Source organism: Carassius auratus, chromosome 38, assembly GCF_003368295.1.
Source record: "Carassius auratus strain Wakin chromosome 38, ASM336829v1, whole genome shotgun sequence".
Classification (NCBI taxonomy): Eukaryota; Metazoa; Chordata; class Actinopteri; order Cypriniformes; family Cyprinidae; genus Carassius; species Carassius auratus.
In genome coordinates, this window is record NC_039280.1 from 1041154 (window position 1) to 1063226 (window position 22073).

The 22073-nt window shown below is 37.8% G+C and overlaps 1 protein-coding gene across 1 annotated transcript; it reads left to right on the forward strand.

The window, feature by feature from the left end:
* Nucleotides 1-4354: 4354 nt before the first annotated feature.
* On the forward strand, nucleotides 4355-9443 carry LOC113057487 (transmembrane protein 121-like). The gene is made up of 2 exons (XM_026224912.1): nucleotides 4355-4814; nucleotides 7646-9443. The coding sequence occupies exon 2, from the start codon at nucleotides 7730-7732 to the stop codon at nucleotides 8678-8680; it is 951 nt and encodes a 316-aa protein (XP_026080697.1). The 5' UTR covers nucleotides 4355-4814; nucleotides 7646-7729; the 3' UTR covers nucleotides 8681-9443.
* Nucleotides 9444-22073: the final 12630 nt, after the last annotated feature.

Sequence of the window (22073 nt, forward strand, 5' to 3'; positions counted from 1 at the left end):
TGAGAACGTAGCGGACGTAGAGGAGTATAATGTAAAAGGAGCTCATTCAAATACTGAGGTGCTAAACCATTCAGGGCTTTATAAGTAATAAGCAATATTTTAAATCTATATGATGTTTGATAGGGAGCCAGTGCAGTGTGGACAGGACCGGGCTAATATGGTCATACTTCCTGGTTCTAGTAAGAACTCTTGCTGCTGCATTTTGGACTAGCTGTAGTTTGTTTACCAAGCGTGCAGAACAACCACCCAATAAAGCATTACAATAGTCTAACCTTGAGCTCATAAATGCATGGATTAACATTTCTGCATTTGAGATTGAGAGCATAGGCCGTAATTTAGATATATTTCTGAGATGGAAAAAATGCAGTTTTACAAATGTTAGAAACTAACAGTGCAGTGCAGTAACAGATACAACACTGAGCAGGTGCAAACCCACTATAGAGACACAACCAAGACACATCATATATCGGATCTATAGGAACCAGCAGACACTGGAAAACATGTCTGTCTTTGGAAGAGAGGTTGAGATCATAATAAAACTGAGACAGAGCTCCACTTTGTGACAGAATGCACAAAATATACAGATAATAGAAAAACTTGACTAAATCTTATATCCTTCCAAGTTCCATGTCAAGAAGTTCATGAAAATCTCAGAATACTGTCTATTCAGAAACACAGAGAGATTCATCTGTTCTATTGTGAAATATACCAAAGAATCCAAACATACACTCGGAACCACAAAAGCACAATATCAATCAACAGTAATTACAATCAAAGATAACTAAACTCCATTAGACTTAACATCTGGATCTGATGGGATGTTGAATGAAATGATACAGAAAGCAGCACTAAATTTAAATCGACCATAATTAAATGTGTGGATGTCGGTCCCATCTCTGATTCATCAGGAATCAAGCACTGATAACAGCTAACAGCTTCAAAAACAGAGACCCAGTAATTAATCTCTGTAAAAGAAAAGGTGTAAAAGTTATTCTGTTGTATAATAAACTCTTGGACTTCATCGCAACACAGACTATTAGTCAGATGGGATTTTTACTGAATAAAACGGTATTAATATTACAAGCAAAATTTTTGCATGTTTCATGAACTTCATTGGATTTAATCTGACACCAAGGATTACTTTTCAAACTTTTTGAAATAACCTGCCTGATCTATCTCAACTGCTATTTGTACCCAAAAATACACATGAATTAGACGAAATTACTGACAACATGGGCACTATTTTCTCGAATACATTAGAAGCTGTTGCCCCAATCAAATTGAAAAAAAGTTAGAGAAAAACGTACTGTACCATGGTATAACAGTAATACTCACTCTCTCAAGAAAGTAACTCGTAGTCTTGAACGCAAATGGAGAAAAACTAACTTAGAAGTTTTTAGAATTGCATGGAAAAACAGTATGTCCAGCTATAGACAGGCTCTAAAAACTGCTAGGGCAGAGCATATACACAAACTCATAGAAAATAACCAAAACAATCCAAGGTTTTTATTTAGCACAGTGGCTAAGTTAACAAATTACCAGATGCCACCCGATTCAAATATTCCACCAACGTTAAATAGTAATGACTTTATGAATTTCTTCACTGATAAAATAGATAACATTAGAAATACAATAGCGAATGTAGATTCTACAGCGTCTAACACTTCAGTTTCATCCATCGCACCCAAAGATAAACTGCAGTGCTTTACAACCATAGGACAGGAAGAGCTAAATAAACTTATCACTGTATCTAAACCAACAACATGTTTATTAGATCCTGTACCCACTAAATTACTGAAAGAGCTGTTACCTGTAGCGGAAGAACAGCTTCTCAATATCATAAACTCGTCGTTAACTTTAGGACACGTCCCAAAACCATTCAAGCCGGCGGTTATCAAGCCTCTTATTAAGAAACCAAAACTAGATCCTAGTGTACTGGCAAGTTATAGGCCTATTTCAAATCTTCCATTTATGTCTAAAATTTTAGAAAAAGTTGTGTCTGCTCAATTGAGCACCTTCCTGCATAAAAATGATCTGTATGAAGAATTTCAGTCAGGTTTCAGGCCCCACCATAGCACAGAAACTGCACTTGTTAAAATTACAAATGACCTGCTCCTTGCGTCCGATCAAAGCTGCATCTCATTTCTAGTCTTACTTGATCTTAGTGCTGCGTTCGACACCATAGATCATGACATACTCATAGATCGATTACAAAACTATACAGGTATTCAAGGGCAGGCTCTAAGATGGTTTAGATCCTACCGTGTCCGATCGCTACCATTTTGTTTACTTAAATGGGGAGTCATCTCATTTATCATCAGTAAAATATGGAGTGCCACAAGGATCCGTCCTAGGTCCCCTTCTATTTTCAATATACATGTTGCCCCTTGGTAATATTATTAGAAAATACGGAATTAGCTTCCACTGTTATGCTGATGATACTCAGCTATGTATCTCAACGAGACCAGATGAAACTTCCCAATTATCTAAGCTAACAGAGTGTGTTAAAAATGTAAAAGATTGGATGACAAATAATTTTCTCCAATTAAATTCGGATAATACAGAGATACTAATTATTGGACCAAAAAACACTACACAGAATCTTGTAGATTACAATCTGCAACTAGATGGATGTACTGTTACTTCCTCTACAGTCAGAAATCTGGGTGTTATATTAGACAGCAACTTGTCTTTTGAAAATCATATTTCCAATGTTACAAAAACTGCATTCTTCCATCTTAGAAACATTGCCAAGCTACGAAACATGTTATCTGTTTCTGATGCAGAAAAGCTAGTTCATGCATTCATGACCTCTAGACTGGACTATTGTAATGCACTTCTAGGTGGTTGTCCTGCTTCGTCAATAAACAAGCTACAGGTCGTCCAAAATACAGCAGCTAGAGTCCTTACCAGGTCAAGAAAATATGATCATATTACCCCAATTTTACAGTCTCTGCACTGACTACCTATTAAGTTCCGTATCGGTTACAAATTATCATTACTTACCTATAAGTCCCTAAATGGTTTAGCTCCTGCGTACCTAACTAGCCTTCTACCACGTCACAACCCATCACGCACCCTAAGGTCACAAAACACTGGACTTTTGGTCGTTCCTAGGATAGCAAAGTCCACTAAAGGAGGTAGAGCTTTCTCACATTTGGCTCCCAAACTCTGGAATAGCCTTCCTGATAATGTTCGGGGTTCAGACACACTCTCTCTGTTTAAATCTAGATTAAAAACACATCTCTTTCGCCAAGCATTCGAATAATGTATCTCTTAAATTGTGACTGCAGTTGCATCTGATCAAAGGTGCATTTTTATTCATTAGCTTGGGTTAAACTAATTTTACTTTGTTGGATCAGCAGCTATGCTAATGTCTGTATTTTGTTTCTATGTTTCGCCACGGGATTCACATCCCGTGGTAACTAGGATTAACTCAAGCTCCAGTCTGGATCCAGAACACCTGAGAAGAGATGATGCTGACCCTCAGAGGACCCCAGATGATGCTAACCCTGAATCAACAAACAGAACTAACAATTATTGCTAAATGTGTGACTGAATCATATAATAACTTAATTAATAATATTGATAGTTCATCGTCTAGCTGACTACGTCTTGTATTATTATTATTATTTTTTAGTTTTTCTAAAATCCTGTCAAATGTGCACAAACTACTAGCTACTACTAAATATTGTAGAAACATAATTTTCTGTAAAGTTGATTTGTAACGATTTGTTTTGTAAAAAGCGCTATACAAATAAACTTGAAACTTGTTTAGGAAGTAAAACCTACAACCTCAAAAAATCAATGTAGAACACTGAAGTAAATGAAAGCCATGTCTTTACCAAAAGCGTTGAGTGAGACAAACAGAGGTTATTCACAGCATTAAAGAACCAGCCCACTTTCATATCATAGTCCTCTCGCTCACATCTTTATTGGTACTTTGTTGTTATTTGTGTGTATTTATTTATATTTAATGTTTTTGCCAATAAACAACAAAATTAGGGATATTTACCAAGTCAAAACAATGTTATTTGAATCTGAATCAGAAGGAGAGAAAGAGAGAGAGAGAGAGAGAGAGAGAGAGAGAGAGAGAGAGAGAGCTAGAATTGAAGGAGCCACATTGTGTCAGTGTCTGAGGAAAGGAGGAGGGGGAGATGCAAGCACACACACACACACACACACACACACCTAATTAACACACATATGGAAAGAGAGAGACTGGATTCCAGCATTATTCCTGATATTCCTGATGCGGCGTGGCTCAGAGCTGAGACTGGAGCAACGATGCACAGCTGACAGCAGCTTCTCGCTCACATCTGAGGTGGTGAACATTCAGGACACATCGAATCCGACTGCATCTGTATTCACAGGACAAAGCAGCAAACACACATGAACCACTGGAGCAATCATCAGCACACCCCAACGGGTTAACGCGACAGTAAGTTGACTTTCAATCTAGAATAACACATCTGCTCTTGCTGTAAGTTTTTAGTCTGAAGCACAAAATAATCGGTTTAGCTTTAGTCAGATTTTTTCTCCTGTGCTGAAATCAAAATCCCCTTCTAAGACTTCTACAGCAGCCTTCTCTGCACACTGCAAACTTAAGTGCATTACATCTGAGGCATTAGGGATTTGGGGGCTGTGATATGAAGAGACATGCCTGACCGCAGGATACTGCAGAACCAGGGGAGATCTGTGTGTGTTTTCTGTCACTTTACATGTGGATTACTCTCCTAATATGGTCTCAACGAGCACACGCATGAGGACGGTCCACAACTCATCGTTACAATGAAATTCAGACAGAGGAGAAGGTAGGTGTCCAGTTGGTTTCTAAATTTTCTTTTAAATGTTATTTTTAGAAAGTGCATTAAATTCACCCGTAGATGTACATTGGTGTCCAAAATGATTAGACAATAGTAGCAAAAACAAAAGATGGTTTTAAGATTTGATAATCATCAGTCTGTCTGGAGTGACATGAAGAAACAGAACAAACTGAGACGGACTCAATTCAGAAGAACTGTGTCTCCGAGACGCTTCAATGAATGAACAGTGCTCTCTTCCTCCCTCAATACCCATGAGTGAAGTGCCCTTGAGCAAGGCACTGAAACACCAAATAGCTGCCCGCTGCTCCGGGTGTGTGTTCACTCCTCACTGATGTGTGTGTGAGCACATGGATGGGTTAAATGCAGAGTACAAATTCTGAGTATGGGTTACCATACTTGGCAAACGTCATGATTTTCTTTTTTTTCCTATTCTTGATTGAGTCGGTCTCAGTTTGTTCTGTTTCTTCATGTCACTCCAGACAGACTGATAATGATCTGAGTACATCTATGTGTGAAGTAAACAAAAATCTCACTGGATTATTACAATTAAAGGCAAAATAAAAGCTTGGAAATGTAAACTGATATTTCCTACAGACACACTACAGCAAAAGAAAGAAATAACTGACTTTTATCTGCTGGAAATATTAGTGTTATAATCATTTTGGCCAGCACTGTATGTATCTGGCTAATGGGAACAAAACAAGATCTTTTTAATGCAGCTTTGAAGATCTGGAAACAGTGGCCAAAATACTGTCAGACTAGAAATTCTTGAACCTTGGACCTTTTTCACATTTCCGGGTTTCTCATCAGCAGAAGTTGTCATAGTTGTGTTAACTTAAACAGCAGTGAATGGGAGAGTCCCGCAAAAATATTTTTTTGCATTCTCATTTGCCCAAATAACAAGATGGAAGAGTTATAATAAAGAAAGAGGACTGGATTAAAACGAGGGCTGCCCCGTCCAGAGATTTTATTTAAAGTAGCTAAAAATATATAAATAATTACCATGAATGTGTCGGGGAGGAAATAGTAAGGAGATATTTAAAATTATTTATTAATTCAACTAAAAAATTAACTAGTTTTCTTACACCCTCAGTATCCCTCCTCCCCGCAGTACAATGCTGATGTCCGTTAAAAGCATGATCACAGTCACAGTGAAAAAAGGGTCCATTTTACCCTAAACATATTGGTTTTGATGGTTTGCGTATATTGGTACTTGCATCTTATAATAATAAATATTTATGTTTTATTTATATAGTGCCTTTCTAGAGCTCAAGGACACTTTACAATAAACATTATACATGTGAGGATAACATCAAACAATAATACAGAAAGTAAAGCAAACATTGGACATCCAGAGAGTAATATATAGATAATACAAAATAAGACAGAGTAAACAGAAGTCAACTTAAAGGGTTAGTTCGCCCAATTTGCAAAATTATGTCATTAATAACTCACCCTCATGTTGTTTTAAACCCGTAAGACCTCTGTTTATCTTCGGGACACAGTTTAAGATATTTTAGATTTAGTCCGAGAGCTCTCAGTCCCTCCATTGAAGCTGTGTGTACGGTCTACTGTCCATGTCCAGAAAGAGAAGAAAAACATCATCAAAGTAGTCCATGTGACATCAGAGGGTCCGATAGAATATTTTGAAGCATCGAAAATACATTTTGGTCCAAAACTAGCAAAAACTACGACTTTATTCAGCATTGTCTTTCGTGTCTGTTGTGAGAGAGAGTTCAAAACAAAGCAGTCTGGATATCCGGTTCGCGAACAAAGTCACCAGATGTTTTTGAACCAGTTCACCAAATAGAACTGAAATGTTTTAAATGGTTCGCGTCTCTATTACGCATTAATCCACAAATGACTTAAGCTGTTAATTTGTTTAATGTGGCTGACACTCCCTCTGAGTTCAACAAACCAATATCCAGGAGTAATTCATGCACTCAAACAGTAGACTGACTGAACTGCTGTGAAGAGAGAACTGAAGATGAACACCGAGCCGAGCCAGATAATGACTTGCAACCGGTTCTAGTCAAGAACCAGTCGCATCGGTTTTCGGATCACCAGTAGTTCTTTCTGACAGTTCGATTCAATAAACCAGTTGAAGAAAATGGTTCACCGGTTCTTTTGCGTTCGAAGTAATGGCGTCGTGGCCGATGATTCAAGCCTTTGGTTTACCCGCGCTCATAACACTAGCACAGAATCAGTTCAGAATCAATCACCAAAAGAATCAGTTCAGTTCAGATGCTCTGTGTGTCGGTCTGCTTCACGCTGAATCACACATGCGCAGTATTATCAGCTACTCGGTTCACGAATTGGACGCGTCTGACAGAAACGGTTCTTGACTCGTGAATGAGTCATTATCTGGCTCGGAAGAGAAGACAATGCTGAATAAAGTCGTAGCTTTTGCTAGTTTTGGACCAAAATGTATTTTCGATGCTTCAACAAATTCTAACTGACCCTCTGATGTCACATGGACTACTTTGATGATGTTTTTCTTACCTTTCTGGACATGGACAGTAGACCGCACACACAGCTTCAATGGAGCGACTGAGAGCTCTTGGACTAAATCTAAAATATCCTAAACTGTGTTCCAAAGATAAACGGAGGTCTTACGGGTTTGGAACAACATGAGGGTGAGTTATTAATGACATAATTTTGCAAATTGGGCAGACTAACCTTTTAAGAAAGGAAAAATTCTGAAAACAAGTGAGTTTTGATCAGCGATTTCAAATCAGACAGGTTATTGTCAAGACAGAGTGATCTGGGAAGAGAGTTTCATAATTTAGATTTCATCTTGGTGACTTGTTTGTGTCCAGCTAGTGATTCCTGGAGCTCCATGGGAGCAGCATTGAGGAGCAGAAGACTCTGAGTCCTCTTGATTCAGGGAAGAGGTCAGCAGGATGGTTCCACCGCCTCCCACCAACAAGCCACATGTTTGTTTATCCACCATCATCATCATGAGCAGCATGGCACTGATGGACGCCTACCTGGTGGAGCAGAACCACGGCCCGCGGAAGATTGGCATCTGCATCATGGTGACGGTGGGAGACCTCTGCTTCCTCATCGTGCTGCGGTATGTGGCAGTGTGGGTTGGGGCTGAAGTAAGGATGGCAAAACGAGGCTACGCCATGATACTTTGGTTCCTTTACATCTTTGTCTTGGAGATTAAGGTGTATTTTGTTTACCAGAACTACAAGGCTGACCGTAAGAGCCTCGACGCATTGGCTCGGAAAGCTCTGACGCTCCTGCTCTCCATCAGTATACCAGCGCTTTTCGTGATCCTGGTCGCCATCGACCACATGGAGTATGTGAAGGCTTTCAAGAAGAAGGAGGAGATCAGAAACCGTTTGTTCTGGGTGGTGATGGATCTGCTGGACGTTCTGGACATCCAGGCCAACCTATGGGAGCCACAGAAGAAAGGGCTTCCACTCTGGGCCGAGGGACTGATGTTTTTCTACTGTTATATTCTTCTTTTAGTGCTGCCCTGTGTGTCTCTGAGTGAGATCAGCATGCAAGGCACCAACATCAGTCCTCACAAGATGATGCTCTACCCCATTCTGAGTTTGGTGACTATTAACGTCATCACTCTCTTCATCCGTGGAGGGAATATGCTCCTTTATAAGGACAACAGGGTGTCTGGGATACTCATGGCTAAGAACATCCTCGCCATTGTTCTGAAGACGTGCAGCTTTGTGCAGTACAGGAGACAGTTGAAGAGCGCCCCACCTGGGTTTGGAGTGGAATTACAGAAGAACTCTGTGGCATTGGGTCGATCTGGTCAGACTCCTCCACAGGGGGTGCTGCAGGAGCAAACACCGCTTCCCGAGGTCACCAGGTGTGAACATACGTGACCCAGAATCTGGAGACTACCAGCACAAGGAAACACACATCTCTAATGAAACAATGTGGATGTAAGCTTTTACAACATTTTGCTAGCTTCATTATTTTCATCCGAGAGAAATGTAAGTGGAGAATAATGGTATGACAGTAGTCAATAATTGCATAATGCTAAACTTCCTTCCTGACAATTACATTTACTTTGCATACTATGCCAGTTTGTAAAGATAAATGAAATAAAAAAGAAAAAAGAACAAAAAACACTAAAGCAACAAATGTCCTTTTAGTAGAAAAATGGGGAAAGATTTTTTTTTCAATTTGATGCTTTGATAAAGAGTTGTGTACATATCTGCGTTGTGTGTTTGTTACAGCATGTTTTACTCAGGTCAGACACTGATTAGACTGAAGATAGAGTATGTCTCATTTCCTAATTACAATTCTGATGAGTTGGATTTTAATTTTAATCTCTTCATTTTATTCTCCAGTTAGCTGCTATTTAATTGCAAATGTAGTTCCTTCTTGCCAACACCATTTATCTGAAAAAGCCCTTTTAACACCTTGCCCAACCTACTTAGTTTTCAATGATTTAAATGTTCAATGAAAGAAGAAAAAACTATTGTAGTATGCTACGGTTTCAGATTGTTTAATTTTATCATGTTCGATGTTAGTTAATAATTAACAGAATGAATGTACTGCTGTGTTAATGACTTCCAACAGATAAAGAAAACTCACTGCCCTAACAAGCCTATAACTGCTCATGCATTTGCTTACCTGACACATAATGAATGAAGCTGACAGAGATTCACTTTAACAGAATCCTGCTAAACTGAAGCGTCTCAGAACACTGTTAAAGTTGCAAAGTCCTAGAAGAGAGAAAAACGTTACCGCGGAGTCACTTCAAAGTCTATGTGAAACAGCATTCATGCCTCTTTATTCCTTCATGATCTGACGCTTTTTGTTATTTTATCTATGAGTAATTGAAAGCAGGAATGTTTTAAATAACTTAGTAAATTTAGATTCCATGTTTACTTTAAGCATTTGATTGACAAAGCTTTGGTGTTGACTTGTATTTGTCTTTGTATTTCTCTCGTATTGGTGTATGTGCATGTTTCTTCATCATTCCCACAAAAGCAGGATGTTCAGTGGTGGTAATATTCTCAGGTTATATTTGTAACCACTAAAATAAATGATGACTGAGACTTCTTATTGATGTTCTATGAAAGCGCCTGGATTGAACAAATAACTGGGCATTCAGCCTGTCACCTTTCTATTGGAATATTTCACACATCCATTTGTTGTGCTTTTTACACATTAATATCTAATTTGGCATGCATTTCGTCTTTGAATTCTGCCATTGATTGTCACTGGTATATAATGTGTGTGCAGAGCATGCTGGGATATTTTTCTCCCACTGAGACAAATCAACTAACCAACAGAGTTTTAAATCAGTTCAACTTATCGCCTCTTCACATTCTGCCAGAGCAGAAGTCCTGCCGATTTTAACTTTAATTTTAAAGATGCAAAATTCTGCCTCAAAGAGACTTGCAATACTTTCTGATTTAACAATGTAAAGCAATTAAAGGTGCTGTAGGGAACTTTTGTAAAAAAAATATTTTTTACATATTTGTTAAACCTGTCATTATGTCCTGACAGTAGAATATGAGACAGATAATCTGTGAAAAAATCAAGCTCCTCTGGCTCGGTCTGTAACTTTGTTTGTGTTCAAAATGTAGAAAAATGTATATAATAAGCGAGTACACCATGAATCGTGTTTTTGGCTTGTCCTGAATCACTAGGGTGCACCTATAATAAGTGTTTATATTCGGACTATTTTAGATTGCTTCGGGGTACCGCGGCGGAGTAACCCAGTACCTTTGTGATTCTTCATAGACATAAACAGAGAGAAGTAGTTCCGGCTACGATGTTCTTCCGCAAGACGCAAGCAGTTCTGTTTATTAACCGCTAGAGCGTCAATAGTTACCAACCGCAGCTTTAACAGTGAAATTATTTCAGTCAGTCCCAATTCACACGGTGCGTGAGGTGAGATCAGATAAGAAGTTCCTCTGAATGCTTTTCAGATTAAAATTTAAGTGAGAATGGTTTATTTAATCTATTTGTACTTTTTAGTACTTGACACCCGCAGTCCAGATTGGTTAGTGAACAAAGACCCATTCTTTATTTTTGAGCAGGGCTGCATAGGTAAAAATAAAAACTGGTCAGATTAAATCTTAGATTGCAAATGTGAAAAATTTAAAGCTGGCTTGTGGATATTGCATATCAAATGAACATAAAATATAATTAAATTACATGCAAACTGCAAGTGTGAGATGTGCAAGATGTTCTTCTCTTAACCATTGTTGCACACATCTCTTTCCCTGCACTGTTAGGCTCTTCTTTACCTTTGATGCTTGTCTTTAGGTTTTTTTTTTAACAGCAAAAACCTATGCATAAAAGATGCTTCATTCATGAAGGTAAATTAGTTTAAAACAATCCATTAAAATACACACAGGAGGAATGCCAGCAGAAAGTGTATTTCTAACTCCCTCTTATCCGTCTGATCAAGCTGGACGATATGAATTTGATCTTTAACTCTATGATCTCCATCTGCCCTCCACATCTCCCTATAGCTGCTCAGTCCATCCTCTGATCTGCTGATCCTGAGTTCAGCACTGGGGCATCTCTTCTCTGTTCATCTCTCTCCTGCATGTGTCTCTGTAATTAAAGAATGAGCTTCAGTTGCCACGTCTAATAAAGCTCTTGCTCCATTGGATTTAGAGGAACACTGCTAATTTGGTGTGTTAGTGGTGCACTTAAAATTCTCTCCTCACATCTTTGAAAATTAAATGGGATACATAAAATAACGTTTAGAGTCAGTTAAATAAATAAACAGATAATAATATTCTCTTAATCATTTTAAGAACCCTAATGTATTTAAATGAAATTGCCTCTAAAGTCATTCAAATTTCTGTAAAACCACAAAATCTGAGATTACACCAAGGCCATGCTATGAATTAGATTAGCAGTGAAACTTCATCAGGTGCATCATAGAAACGGGGGTAGTGTTCACCAATACCTGGTAGACAAGGAGGGTTACGGTCCAGAGGAGGGATGCTGGGTTTCGGCTCACCACATTCTGGATCGTGCTACCATCGACCACTTTCATCGGCATCATGGTGAGTCTTCCGGAGATGCCAGGAGGCATCCCTGAGGGGAGGGGTACTGTCACAGATCCCTCTGCTGTCTGTAGGTCATGACTTTTTTCGGCGGCTTGTGATCAGTGCTGACAGTGGGGCTGGGCTGGTCTCTGGCTGCCTCTACCCCACCTGTTGCTGATTTCCCCTTTCCTTTATATTCCTCTTCCATCTTGTCCTTGTTATTAGTAGATTGTTTTGTGTTCTATGTGTTTCGTGTCCTTTGTGCTGGTTGTTTTGTTCTCTGGTGTTACACTCACCTCTGTCTTCCCTGCTCCCAGGATGTATAAAAAGAAGGACTGCCCCTCTCTGCTTCACTCAACTCTCAGGTTGTTGGTCCTGTGCGAGCACTGAGACTTAGGCAATCTTCTACTCCTCTGGTCATATTGCCAACTGAAGTTGGATTTCCCCCAGAGACTGGCAAGCAATTTTTTGTTATCTTTGTTTTGATTATCTTTGGAGAATAAACTTTCTTTGCATCTAATCCTCAGCCTTTGAGTCCTCTGTCCTCATCGCACTGTCACAGATCTATGCTCTCAATGTCAAATGCAGTAACAGTAATTCATGCGTTCATGACCTCAAGGTCAGAATACTGTAATGCTTTATTGGGTGGTTGTTCTGCACGCTTAATGAACTCCACTTGGTCCAAAACTCAGCAGCAAGAGTTCTTACTAGAACCAGGAAGTATGACCATATTAGCCCAGTCCTGTCCACACTGCACTGGCTCCCTATCAAACATCCTATAGATTTTAAAATATTGCTTATTACTTATAAAGCCCTGCATAAATTATACTCCTCTACGTCCACTGCATTCTCAAAACTCATAACACCCGATGTACTTGCTACATCATTAGAAGAATGGCATCTACGCTAGTATTGTACATATTATATAATATATTCTGTTTCTCTCTTGTTCCGAGGTCACCGTGGCCACCAGATCCAGTCTGTGTCCAGATCAGAGGGTCACTGCAGTCACCCGGATCCAGTACGTATCCAGACCAGATGGTGGATCAGCACCTAAAAAGGACCTCTACATCCCTGAAAGACAGCGGAGACCAGGACAACTAGAGCCCCAGATACAGATCCCCTGTAAAGACCTTGTCTCAGAGGAGCACCAGGACAAGACCACAGGAAACAGATGATTCTTCTGCACAATCTGACTTTGCTGCAGCCTGGAATTGAACTACTGGTTTCGTCTGGTCAGAGGAGAACTGACCCCAACTGAGCCTGGTTTCTCCCAAGGTTTTTTTCTCCATTCTGTCACCGATGGAGTTTCGGTTCCTCTAGCTTGCTTATTGAACTTATTTGGGAACACTTAATTTCCAGTTATATCATTGGCTTGATTTAACAGACTGAACTGAGCTAGATTATGACGTCATTGAATTCAATGATGAACTGCCTTTAACTGAAAATTTAGCATTTACAGTAGCCAGTACAAACATAACAGGGGATTTATCATTAACATTGGTTTCTCTGGATAATGTTATATGTAGCACCATTACTTCAAACGAGTTATACTTGAAGCCTGCCCTCTGAGAAATCCTGAAAACGTTGTTATAAATTGAAGCAACTCCTCCCCCTTTGCCTTTTAGACGCGGCTCGTGTTTATAACAATAATCTTGGGGGGTGGACTCATTTAAAATAATGTAATCATCAGGTTTTAGCCAGGTTTCTGTCAAGCAGAGCACATCTATATTATGATCAGTTATCATATTATTTACAAAAAGTGTTTTCGTAGAAAGGGATCTGATATTCAATAAGCCAAACTTTATCATTTGTTTATCCATATTGCATTTGTTTTTTATTTGTTGAACCTCAATTAAGTTCGTTTGGACGTTTTTTGTATTTTCTAGTTCGGGGAACAGACACAGTCTCTATAGTGTGATATCTAGGTGAAAGAGTCTCTATGTGCTGAGGCATACGCATAGGCGTAAATCCCCCCTAAAATTAGGGTTAAAAACTCGGCTGTGTAATGTAAATAATGTTTTATACTTTAAATAATTGTGAAAGTAGTAAAACAACACAAATGGGGCAAAAATGCATTTTAAGTTTAGAACATTTATATTCACATCTAATTATTTACCACATGCTTTTATCCAAAGCGACTTACAAATGAGAACAATAGAAGCAGTCAGGTCAACAAGAGAACAACAACAGAATACAAGTGCCATGACAAGTCTCAGTTAGTCTAGTACAGAACACATAGCTATGTTTTTTTTAAAGAATAGGATAGACAAGAAAAGGTAAGTGATAGTATTAGTTGGTCAAGTGCTGGTGAAAAAGAGGAGTCTTTAGATTTTTTTTTTTAAATGGGTAAAGAGTTATCTGTTCTAAAGATTTTTAGTCTCCCCCTCCCTTGCCTCACAGTGCTTTGGTCCAAATGCCTGCTTTGCTCTTTTACATCCCCTATACACACACACACACACACACACACACACACACACGTGTCCTGTCAGAGAGACCTCAATAGTTGTGGAACTCAAGTTAGGCTGACGGCTATTTTTTATCAACGCAGCGACCAGCTGAACTCCAAGTTTCCTGAAAGTCACAAACTTCAAACAATATCATTTTGACTGGATTGACCCTGACCTGACGCTTTATATGTTACCCTTGGGAGATATCATCAGGAAACATGGTGTTAGCTTTCACTGTTATGCTGATGATACTCAGCTCTATATTTCTTCGTGGCCCGGTGAAACACACCAATTTGAAAAACTAATGGAATGCATAGTCGATATAAAAAACTGGATGATGAGATATATCTTACTGCTAAATTCAGAAAAAACACAGGTGTTAATCATAGGGCCTAAAAACCCTGCTTGTAATAACCTAGAACACTGTCTAAGACTTGATGGTTGCTCTGTCAATTCTTCGTCATCAGTTAGGAACCTAGGTGTGCTATTTGATCGCAATCTTTCCTTAGAAAGCCACGTTTCTAGCATTTGTAAAACTGCATATTTCCATCTCAAAAATATATCTAAATTACGGCCTATGCTCTCAATGTCAAATGCAGAAATGTTAATCCATGCATTTATGAGCTCAAGGTTAGACTATTGTAATGCTTTATTGGGTGGTTGTTCTGCACGCTTGGTAAACAAACTACAGCTAGTCCAAAATGCAGCAGCAAGAGTTCTTACTAGAACCAGGAAGTATGACCATATTAGCCCGGTCCTGTCCACACTGCACTGGCTCCCTATCAAACATCGTATAGATTTTAAAATATTGCTTATTACTTATAAAGCCCTGAATGGTTTAGCACCTCAGTATTTGAATGAGCTCCTTTTACATTATACTCCTCTACGTCCGCTACGTTCTCAAAACTCAGGCAATTTGAGAATACCTAGAATATCAAAATCAACTGCGGGCGGCAGATCCTTTTCCTATTTGGCGCCTAAAGTCTGGAATAACCTACCTAACATTGTTCGGGAGGCAGACACACTCTTGCAGTTTAAATCTAGATTAAAGACTCATCTCTTTAACCTGGCTTACACATAACATACTAATATGCTTTTAATATCCAAATCCGTTAAAGGATTTTTAGGCTGCATTAATTAGGTAAACCGGAACCGGAAACACTTTGGATAAAAACATCTGCATTTGTAGTAGCAATGTAGAATGAACAGTTAAATATATGAATAAACAGATTATATTAAATATACATTTATGCAATATGACAAACCTTTAAACCACAGAGAGAGAAAAAAAACAGCTGAAACAGTTTTTTATTTCATCACTGTTTGATTGCAAAAGACTCTGAAAGCATCCAAACTTTCATCAAATCTGACGTCTCCCTCATTACCTTTGCATTTTCTCCACAGAAACAAGAGCCTGTCAGCAGAGCCAAGCAATTGAATAATGCAGGTTTTCTTTACGGTATTGATCGAAGCTCCAGGTAAATTATCTTCCCGCCCTGAGTGTTTGGGAACCGCTTGCGTGCCTGTAAATTCTCCTGTACACTATAAATATAAAAGAGAGACACACGTTTAACAGAGGACAAATAAAAGCCAGAGTGATTTTTTTCTGGGGGAACAAAAGCAACCTGTTTAAGAAATCATTCTTGGCACATAAAGGCATGCTTTGAAGCTGCAAAAATTATTTTGACAGTACGAGTGAGGTCTGGTGAAAGACATGGGTATTTGGGGACAGACTAAACCTTCTCTTTTTATCTTATTATTCCAGAGGATTTTGGGCAAATGCAATGGATGCACTGCAAGAACCACTAAAACCCATGACACTTTTCAGAGAGGCTTTAGGAAGCAGCAAAGCACTTAAATATATTAAACAGGAAATTAAAAGAAGAAACCACATGGGGTTTGGGAGATACTTGGGTTTTCCTCTTCACACTTATTGAAGGAAATGAGGGCTGTTGTCAAGTCAAGTCAAAGGAATTGTACTGCATCACCCTTAGAGTCAAAACTCTCTCTCTCTCTCCCTCTCTCTCTCTTTCTCTCTCTCTCTCTCTATATATATATATGTGTATGTCTCAGGCTGTAGATTTTGTGTCTGGGCTTCAAACTTTTTCAAAATTTCTTCTAAATTCAGTTATTTCTAAAATCAGAGTCATGTTAGCTGAAGAGCTTAAAATGTCGAAATCAAATGTTGGCTCGAAACAGCTAAACTAATACAGATGTTAAGGTTACAATGTGAATAAATTTGCAGTGAAGCGCAGCAGCCATTCAAATGCAATGCACTGTGTGAGAGCCAGAAAGCCTCAGCTCTCACATTCCCTCTCTAGCTGATTCAATAAGACTCTCATAGTATGGTCACATTTTCACCCTCATATCGCATTTTGGCAGCTGTTTCGCACAGAATGCAGTCTGCAGGCCCAGTACACTGAGGTTACACTTCAGCAGCTCATTACAAATGCTGTTTTCTTGCTGGTAAACATCAATATGCTGTGGCTCTCCGTGAGTGAGCGTTCATTACCTGACTCTCGGTGAGCTCCAGACACCATCGACGGCTGAATACATGTCTCTCTCCTCTGAAATCTGCAGCAATAGAACATCATCATTCTTAAAGGATTACTGCAACAAAAAAAAGATAATTGTCATTTATTCTCCCTCGTTTCTTTCCAAACGTGTATGAGACTGTTCCTTTTGTGGAAATCTAAGGATTTGATTTAAAGAAATCTCAATGCTTTTGTCTCTTAAACACAAGGAAATTGGCTTCAATGTTGTTTTATTCCCAACAATCTTCAAAATATCTTCTTACGTGTTTCATAGACATGCCCGTAGGCAGGGAGGGTTCGGGTTGTTCGAACGAACCCCCCCTCACTGCCAAAGGTCCAGAATTTAAGTTTTTTTTTTTTTTCATGCATCGGCTCTGAGTGATGATGGGGGGGGGGGGGGGTATTTTTTATTATTATTATTATTAAAAGGATTTCTCTATTTTTTCCACTCAATAGTCTACAATACAATAGCCATATAAGCGTAGTGTAATTATAATAATAAAACATAGTAGGAAATTCAGTGATATTGGCTGTGCAATATCAACTTTTTTCATTGGCCAATACCGGCAGACTGGAGCCAATGGAAATGCTTCTCCTTCTGCGCGCGTCTTATTCCTCTGAGAACTTCGAAGCAGACCGCTTGAGGTAAATTATTTGGAATGAATAATTAATTTGCGAAGCTTGCCAGCTCTCATGCTTTCACTGTGAGACACTTTCCACACGCTCTTATGCCACACATCAATTTTCTCACGCACAGTAAAATCGCAAAGCATAGAGGACACGGAGATCGACAGACAAGACAGAGCAGGTTACTTATGTTCTAAAAAATAATCTAAGCTCTCAGATTCTGGTCAATTTTATTACAAAATTCAAGTAATAAGTTTTGCCGCTTGTAAATGTGACGTGACAGATCCCTATAGTGGCAGGATCATCTCTAGCTAATAGTAAATATACACGAATGAACAATGTTGAAAGATACATAAATTAATATTTCTCCTCATATCGATCAATCCGTCTTTTTCAATGCCCAAAGAGGTCAATAAAACTGCTGGAGAACAATTATGTCACATAACATTTACCTCAGGAAAGCCATTTAAATACCATATATGTAGCACGTTAGTTGGCTAGAAAGCCAATTATCTAGCCAATTAGCTAATTATCTGTATTCCTTCTATATTACATATTTATTATATTTTTAATTATATTATTAAATACAGTTGTTGTTATAATCATGGACGTAGCCAGCTATGAGGTCAACGAGGTCCGGACCTCGGTAAATTGCTCATGTTTGGAAAAAAAATTGTTCTCTGATCGACTAATTTTCTGCTAAACTCCTCATATGAATGTCTGCATGTATAATCCAGCATGTTTAGCGTCCGTGGTATGAAAATACTCGCTTCCGAAGTGAACGAGTCTTCAGAGAGTTGAGAGCGCGAGCGCGAGACGCAGCATCTATGTTGTCAGATCCAGCTATTATAAGGGGTTTTTTACTTGTTTTTCCACTTAATTTAACACTTTAGAAAGTTAATAAAGTAGGAAGTTGAGGTTTAGGGTCAGCGATAACTTTATAATTTCCAAAAAATCTGAAATAATTTCAGTCCATTTTATTTATTTATAGGTTTTTGTTTATTTTAATAGAAAATCTGGCAACATTCCTTCGCCCTGCATTAGTCTGGGAGTTATCAAAAAAGTGAGCGGCTATTTACACTAAGTGCAAATATCAATAGATTCTATGTATACTCTATTCAAATAGCAGGATTTTCTGCTGTTTATACTAGGCTACTTACTTCAAATAGTGGCAATTATCTGCACCTCAGTATTGGAGTACATTATAAAACAGAATGCAATAATAACTTATTGAGTGTAATTTAATGGATGTCACCTTATTGGGACAATAAAACCCTCCCTACACCTACCCTTAACTTTTTGATTATTTACTTCATTTACATTGAAAATAAATACTTTTCTGATGTGATTTGAAATTTGAAAAGGGAGAAGAAATAACGCCAAAAGGCAGATTCGAACCCGTGTTGATCACATCAATGACACACAGTTTATCTTCTGCGCCACTGGAACTTAGTTAAGAATTGTCTTTTGTAATCTTGACTATGCAAAAAACACGTTTGGTGAGTAATATTAACAAACTTTGATGCAATAAACAGGGCATGATTTAAAAAGAGCATCCCTCCAAAAACATCTACATTTCTGTCTCTTTTCAAGTGGTAGAAAAATATAATTAGTTGAATTTATAGGGGTTATTATATCACGATTCTATAATAAGGGGGTTATTATAGAAACTCCCTGGACCTCACTAATTTTCAAAGCCTGGCTATGGCCATGGTTATAATAATAAAACGCAATATATTTCAGTATTTGAACCTCATAATTAAATACAAACGATGGAGAAAAACTGCAAAAAGGTCCACTTTTTGAAAAAAGAACCCCCCCTTTCAATAAGCTGGCAACGAACCTGATAGAGGAAAAACTCATACAGGTTTGGAGCACAAGAACTATCCCCTGAAGGAGAAACTGCTGATGTATACACTTTTTCTGTTTTTTATCTTGTATAATTTGCATCAGAACTTTTTACAATTCTAAAATTTTTCCATGTAACAAACTGATTTTTAAATGAAGTCTTCAATTATTTCTAAGAAACAACTACATATTGTGAGACTGTTTGGCTTATATACCAGATAACAGAAAAATGCTTACTGTACATCAGTATGAATATTGTTTATTTTACCACAACGTTAACATATTTCATTATTATCTTTCTTTTTATCTAATTGTGTTCTTAAAATTAACAGGTGACAGATATTCAACTGAATTAATTACATACAGTTTAACTCTGAGTTCTTCTCATATTTTATTACTATTTTCTAAACTATAGCAAATAAACTGTGATATAATGTGAGAAAGGTTGAAGATGTCTGAAGAAATTATTCTATTACCAAAGTGCATAATAGTAAAATGCAGTTTCCCCAGAAAAAGCCGGGTTACATTAAAAAGCAACACAACTCCTAACAGAAGAATATTAGAAGATTCAGTGCGCGCTGACATTATTTATCAAACACATCAAAATAAAATTATTTTGTGTGTTAGTATAGGTGTGTTTTAAATTATTTAAATGTTCAAATCACACTGATGTTAACGTACGCTTCGTGGATGAAGCAACTGATCATAACATTGATCGCACGTCAAAGTTAGAGGAATGAAACGGATGAATTATTGTAATTTAGGAATAGAATCACATTGTGTTCGTGAACTTAACAATTAAATTAAAGTGCTTTGTCATGTTGGTGGTGTAACCTCTATTGCAACATGTTTAGCGATCAAAGATATTATAGCTTTTTTGGCTTCTGATCGCAGATGTAGCCAAACTTTGCAGTGCTGAGGTTAGTGAGCAAGGTTCTGGCAGATCACGGATTAAAGAGAAAAAAAGGCACATAGGGATCAGTAGGAGTAATCGAAATTTAAAATTGACTACAAGTATCCGATTCCTGACCTTAAGTATCCACTTCTGGAATCAGAATAGATTTTGGATTCCCAACCCTATTCAGGATTTAAATCGATTTCTTGTGAATGGTGTTTGATTACGGCTCCAGACGCGTGGCTCCAGGTGTTGAACACGAGATGGACTGGATCTGAGAGAGCTCTCCCCAGTGAGCAATGCATCTCTTAACACTCCTCTGTTGTGTGTGGTTTAGAGTCTGCTGACCCGTCCGCTGGTGTGTTGGGTAAATGTTTGTTCTTGTGCTTTACCTGATGTCTTTGTTGAGCAGTTGGGTCAACATTTGTTTTTTATCTGCCTTTGAATAAACTGGATTTGATATAAACCTTGTAAAATGATTTTATAAAGTTTTAACAATTGCTTTAGTACAATAATTGTATAAAAGCCAGTTACTTAAGGTTGGGTACAATTATTACTTTATTTATTAATTCAAGAATAAATGATTAATAGTTTTCACATTTTAATACATCTGTCTGTATATTTCAGGAAGGTGGTCCCTCGCGAGGGGATCGTGATATCTAGGATCCTGAGCATCAGATAGTTCCTTCTTCTTTAGAGAAAAGCTGCATCACAGTCACAGTAACTCATCAGATGAAGTTCATTCATCATGTAGGATGTTCTTCCTATTGTAAAAAGACAGAGTGCGGTTTCAGCACAAAGACTTCGCATTACTTTTGTGATGCACATTTTACTGTAGTTTGTGTCCAGAAGTATCCACCTCGATTAAGCACAAGTTTTTTATGTGCATCATTTTTACGGCACATCCTCACAGACTCCTAACATTCATGCAGTCATTATGAGCTCCTGTCAGGACTCAAAAACTCACTGTTGTTGAGAAAAGAGGTTCAGAAAGACAGTTCTGCCTCTGAGGCGCTGCAGAGATGTTCCCATTGATAGTGTCTCAGAGTATTGTGATCTGATCCTCAGATGCCCACAGACCAGCCTGAAGTGTGAGACTGAAATCATTAGTGCTGTTAATCTAGTCAGACTCTTCAGACACAGGTCAAAAATAATGTGTACTTGAATGAACTCAAAAATACTTAATGAGCAAGTACATTTCTAGCACATTCTTTTTTGTGTTAAATAAAATTGGGTAGCACTTTATTTTACAGTCCTGTTACTCATGTACATTATTTTATTAATTACAATAACTAGGTAAAAACTATGTACTTACTCTGAACTAACTACATTAAGTAACTTTATATTACAGTACTTTCTTAGTTAGGTACTCTGTAAGTACATGCAAGTACACGTACTCTAAAATAAAGTGCAACCTAAAATTGTAAGTTATACACTATATATACACTAATTAAAATATTTATACTTCCGTAGTACTTCAGTGCGATTGCAAAATTATACTAAATGGAACTGATATTCAAATGAATTTTTAGTGCATGAAAATAAAGTATATTACTGCAAAAAATATACAGAGGACTTTTATTAGTGTATTTCTTAAATGTAAGCTTTTGCATGATTAAAAAATTAGTTTAGTGTTAGTACACTTTTATATAGTTATCCTAAGTTTATATTAAATTGATTTTATTGAAAATATAAGTACCTTTTATCAACTGTGCTACTGAATTAAATTATAAATAACTAATAAGTGTATTTTCTATGTGCGATGATTATATTTAAAAGTGTATGAAAGATGGGTCCAAGTGTACTACAAGCACTGACTAAATACTCTATAATATACATAGAGATAGTATGTTAAAAGCTACTTTTAGTTCATGTTCATGGTGTCCCAAAAAAAAAGT

Coding starts and splice junctions, on each gene's coding strand:
- LOC113057487 (XM_026224912.1), top strand. CDS start 7,730: ATGGTTCCACCGCCTCCCACCAACAAGCCACATGTTTGTTTATCCACC.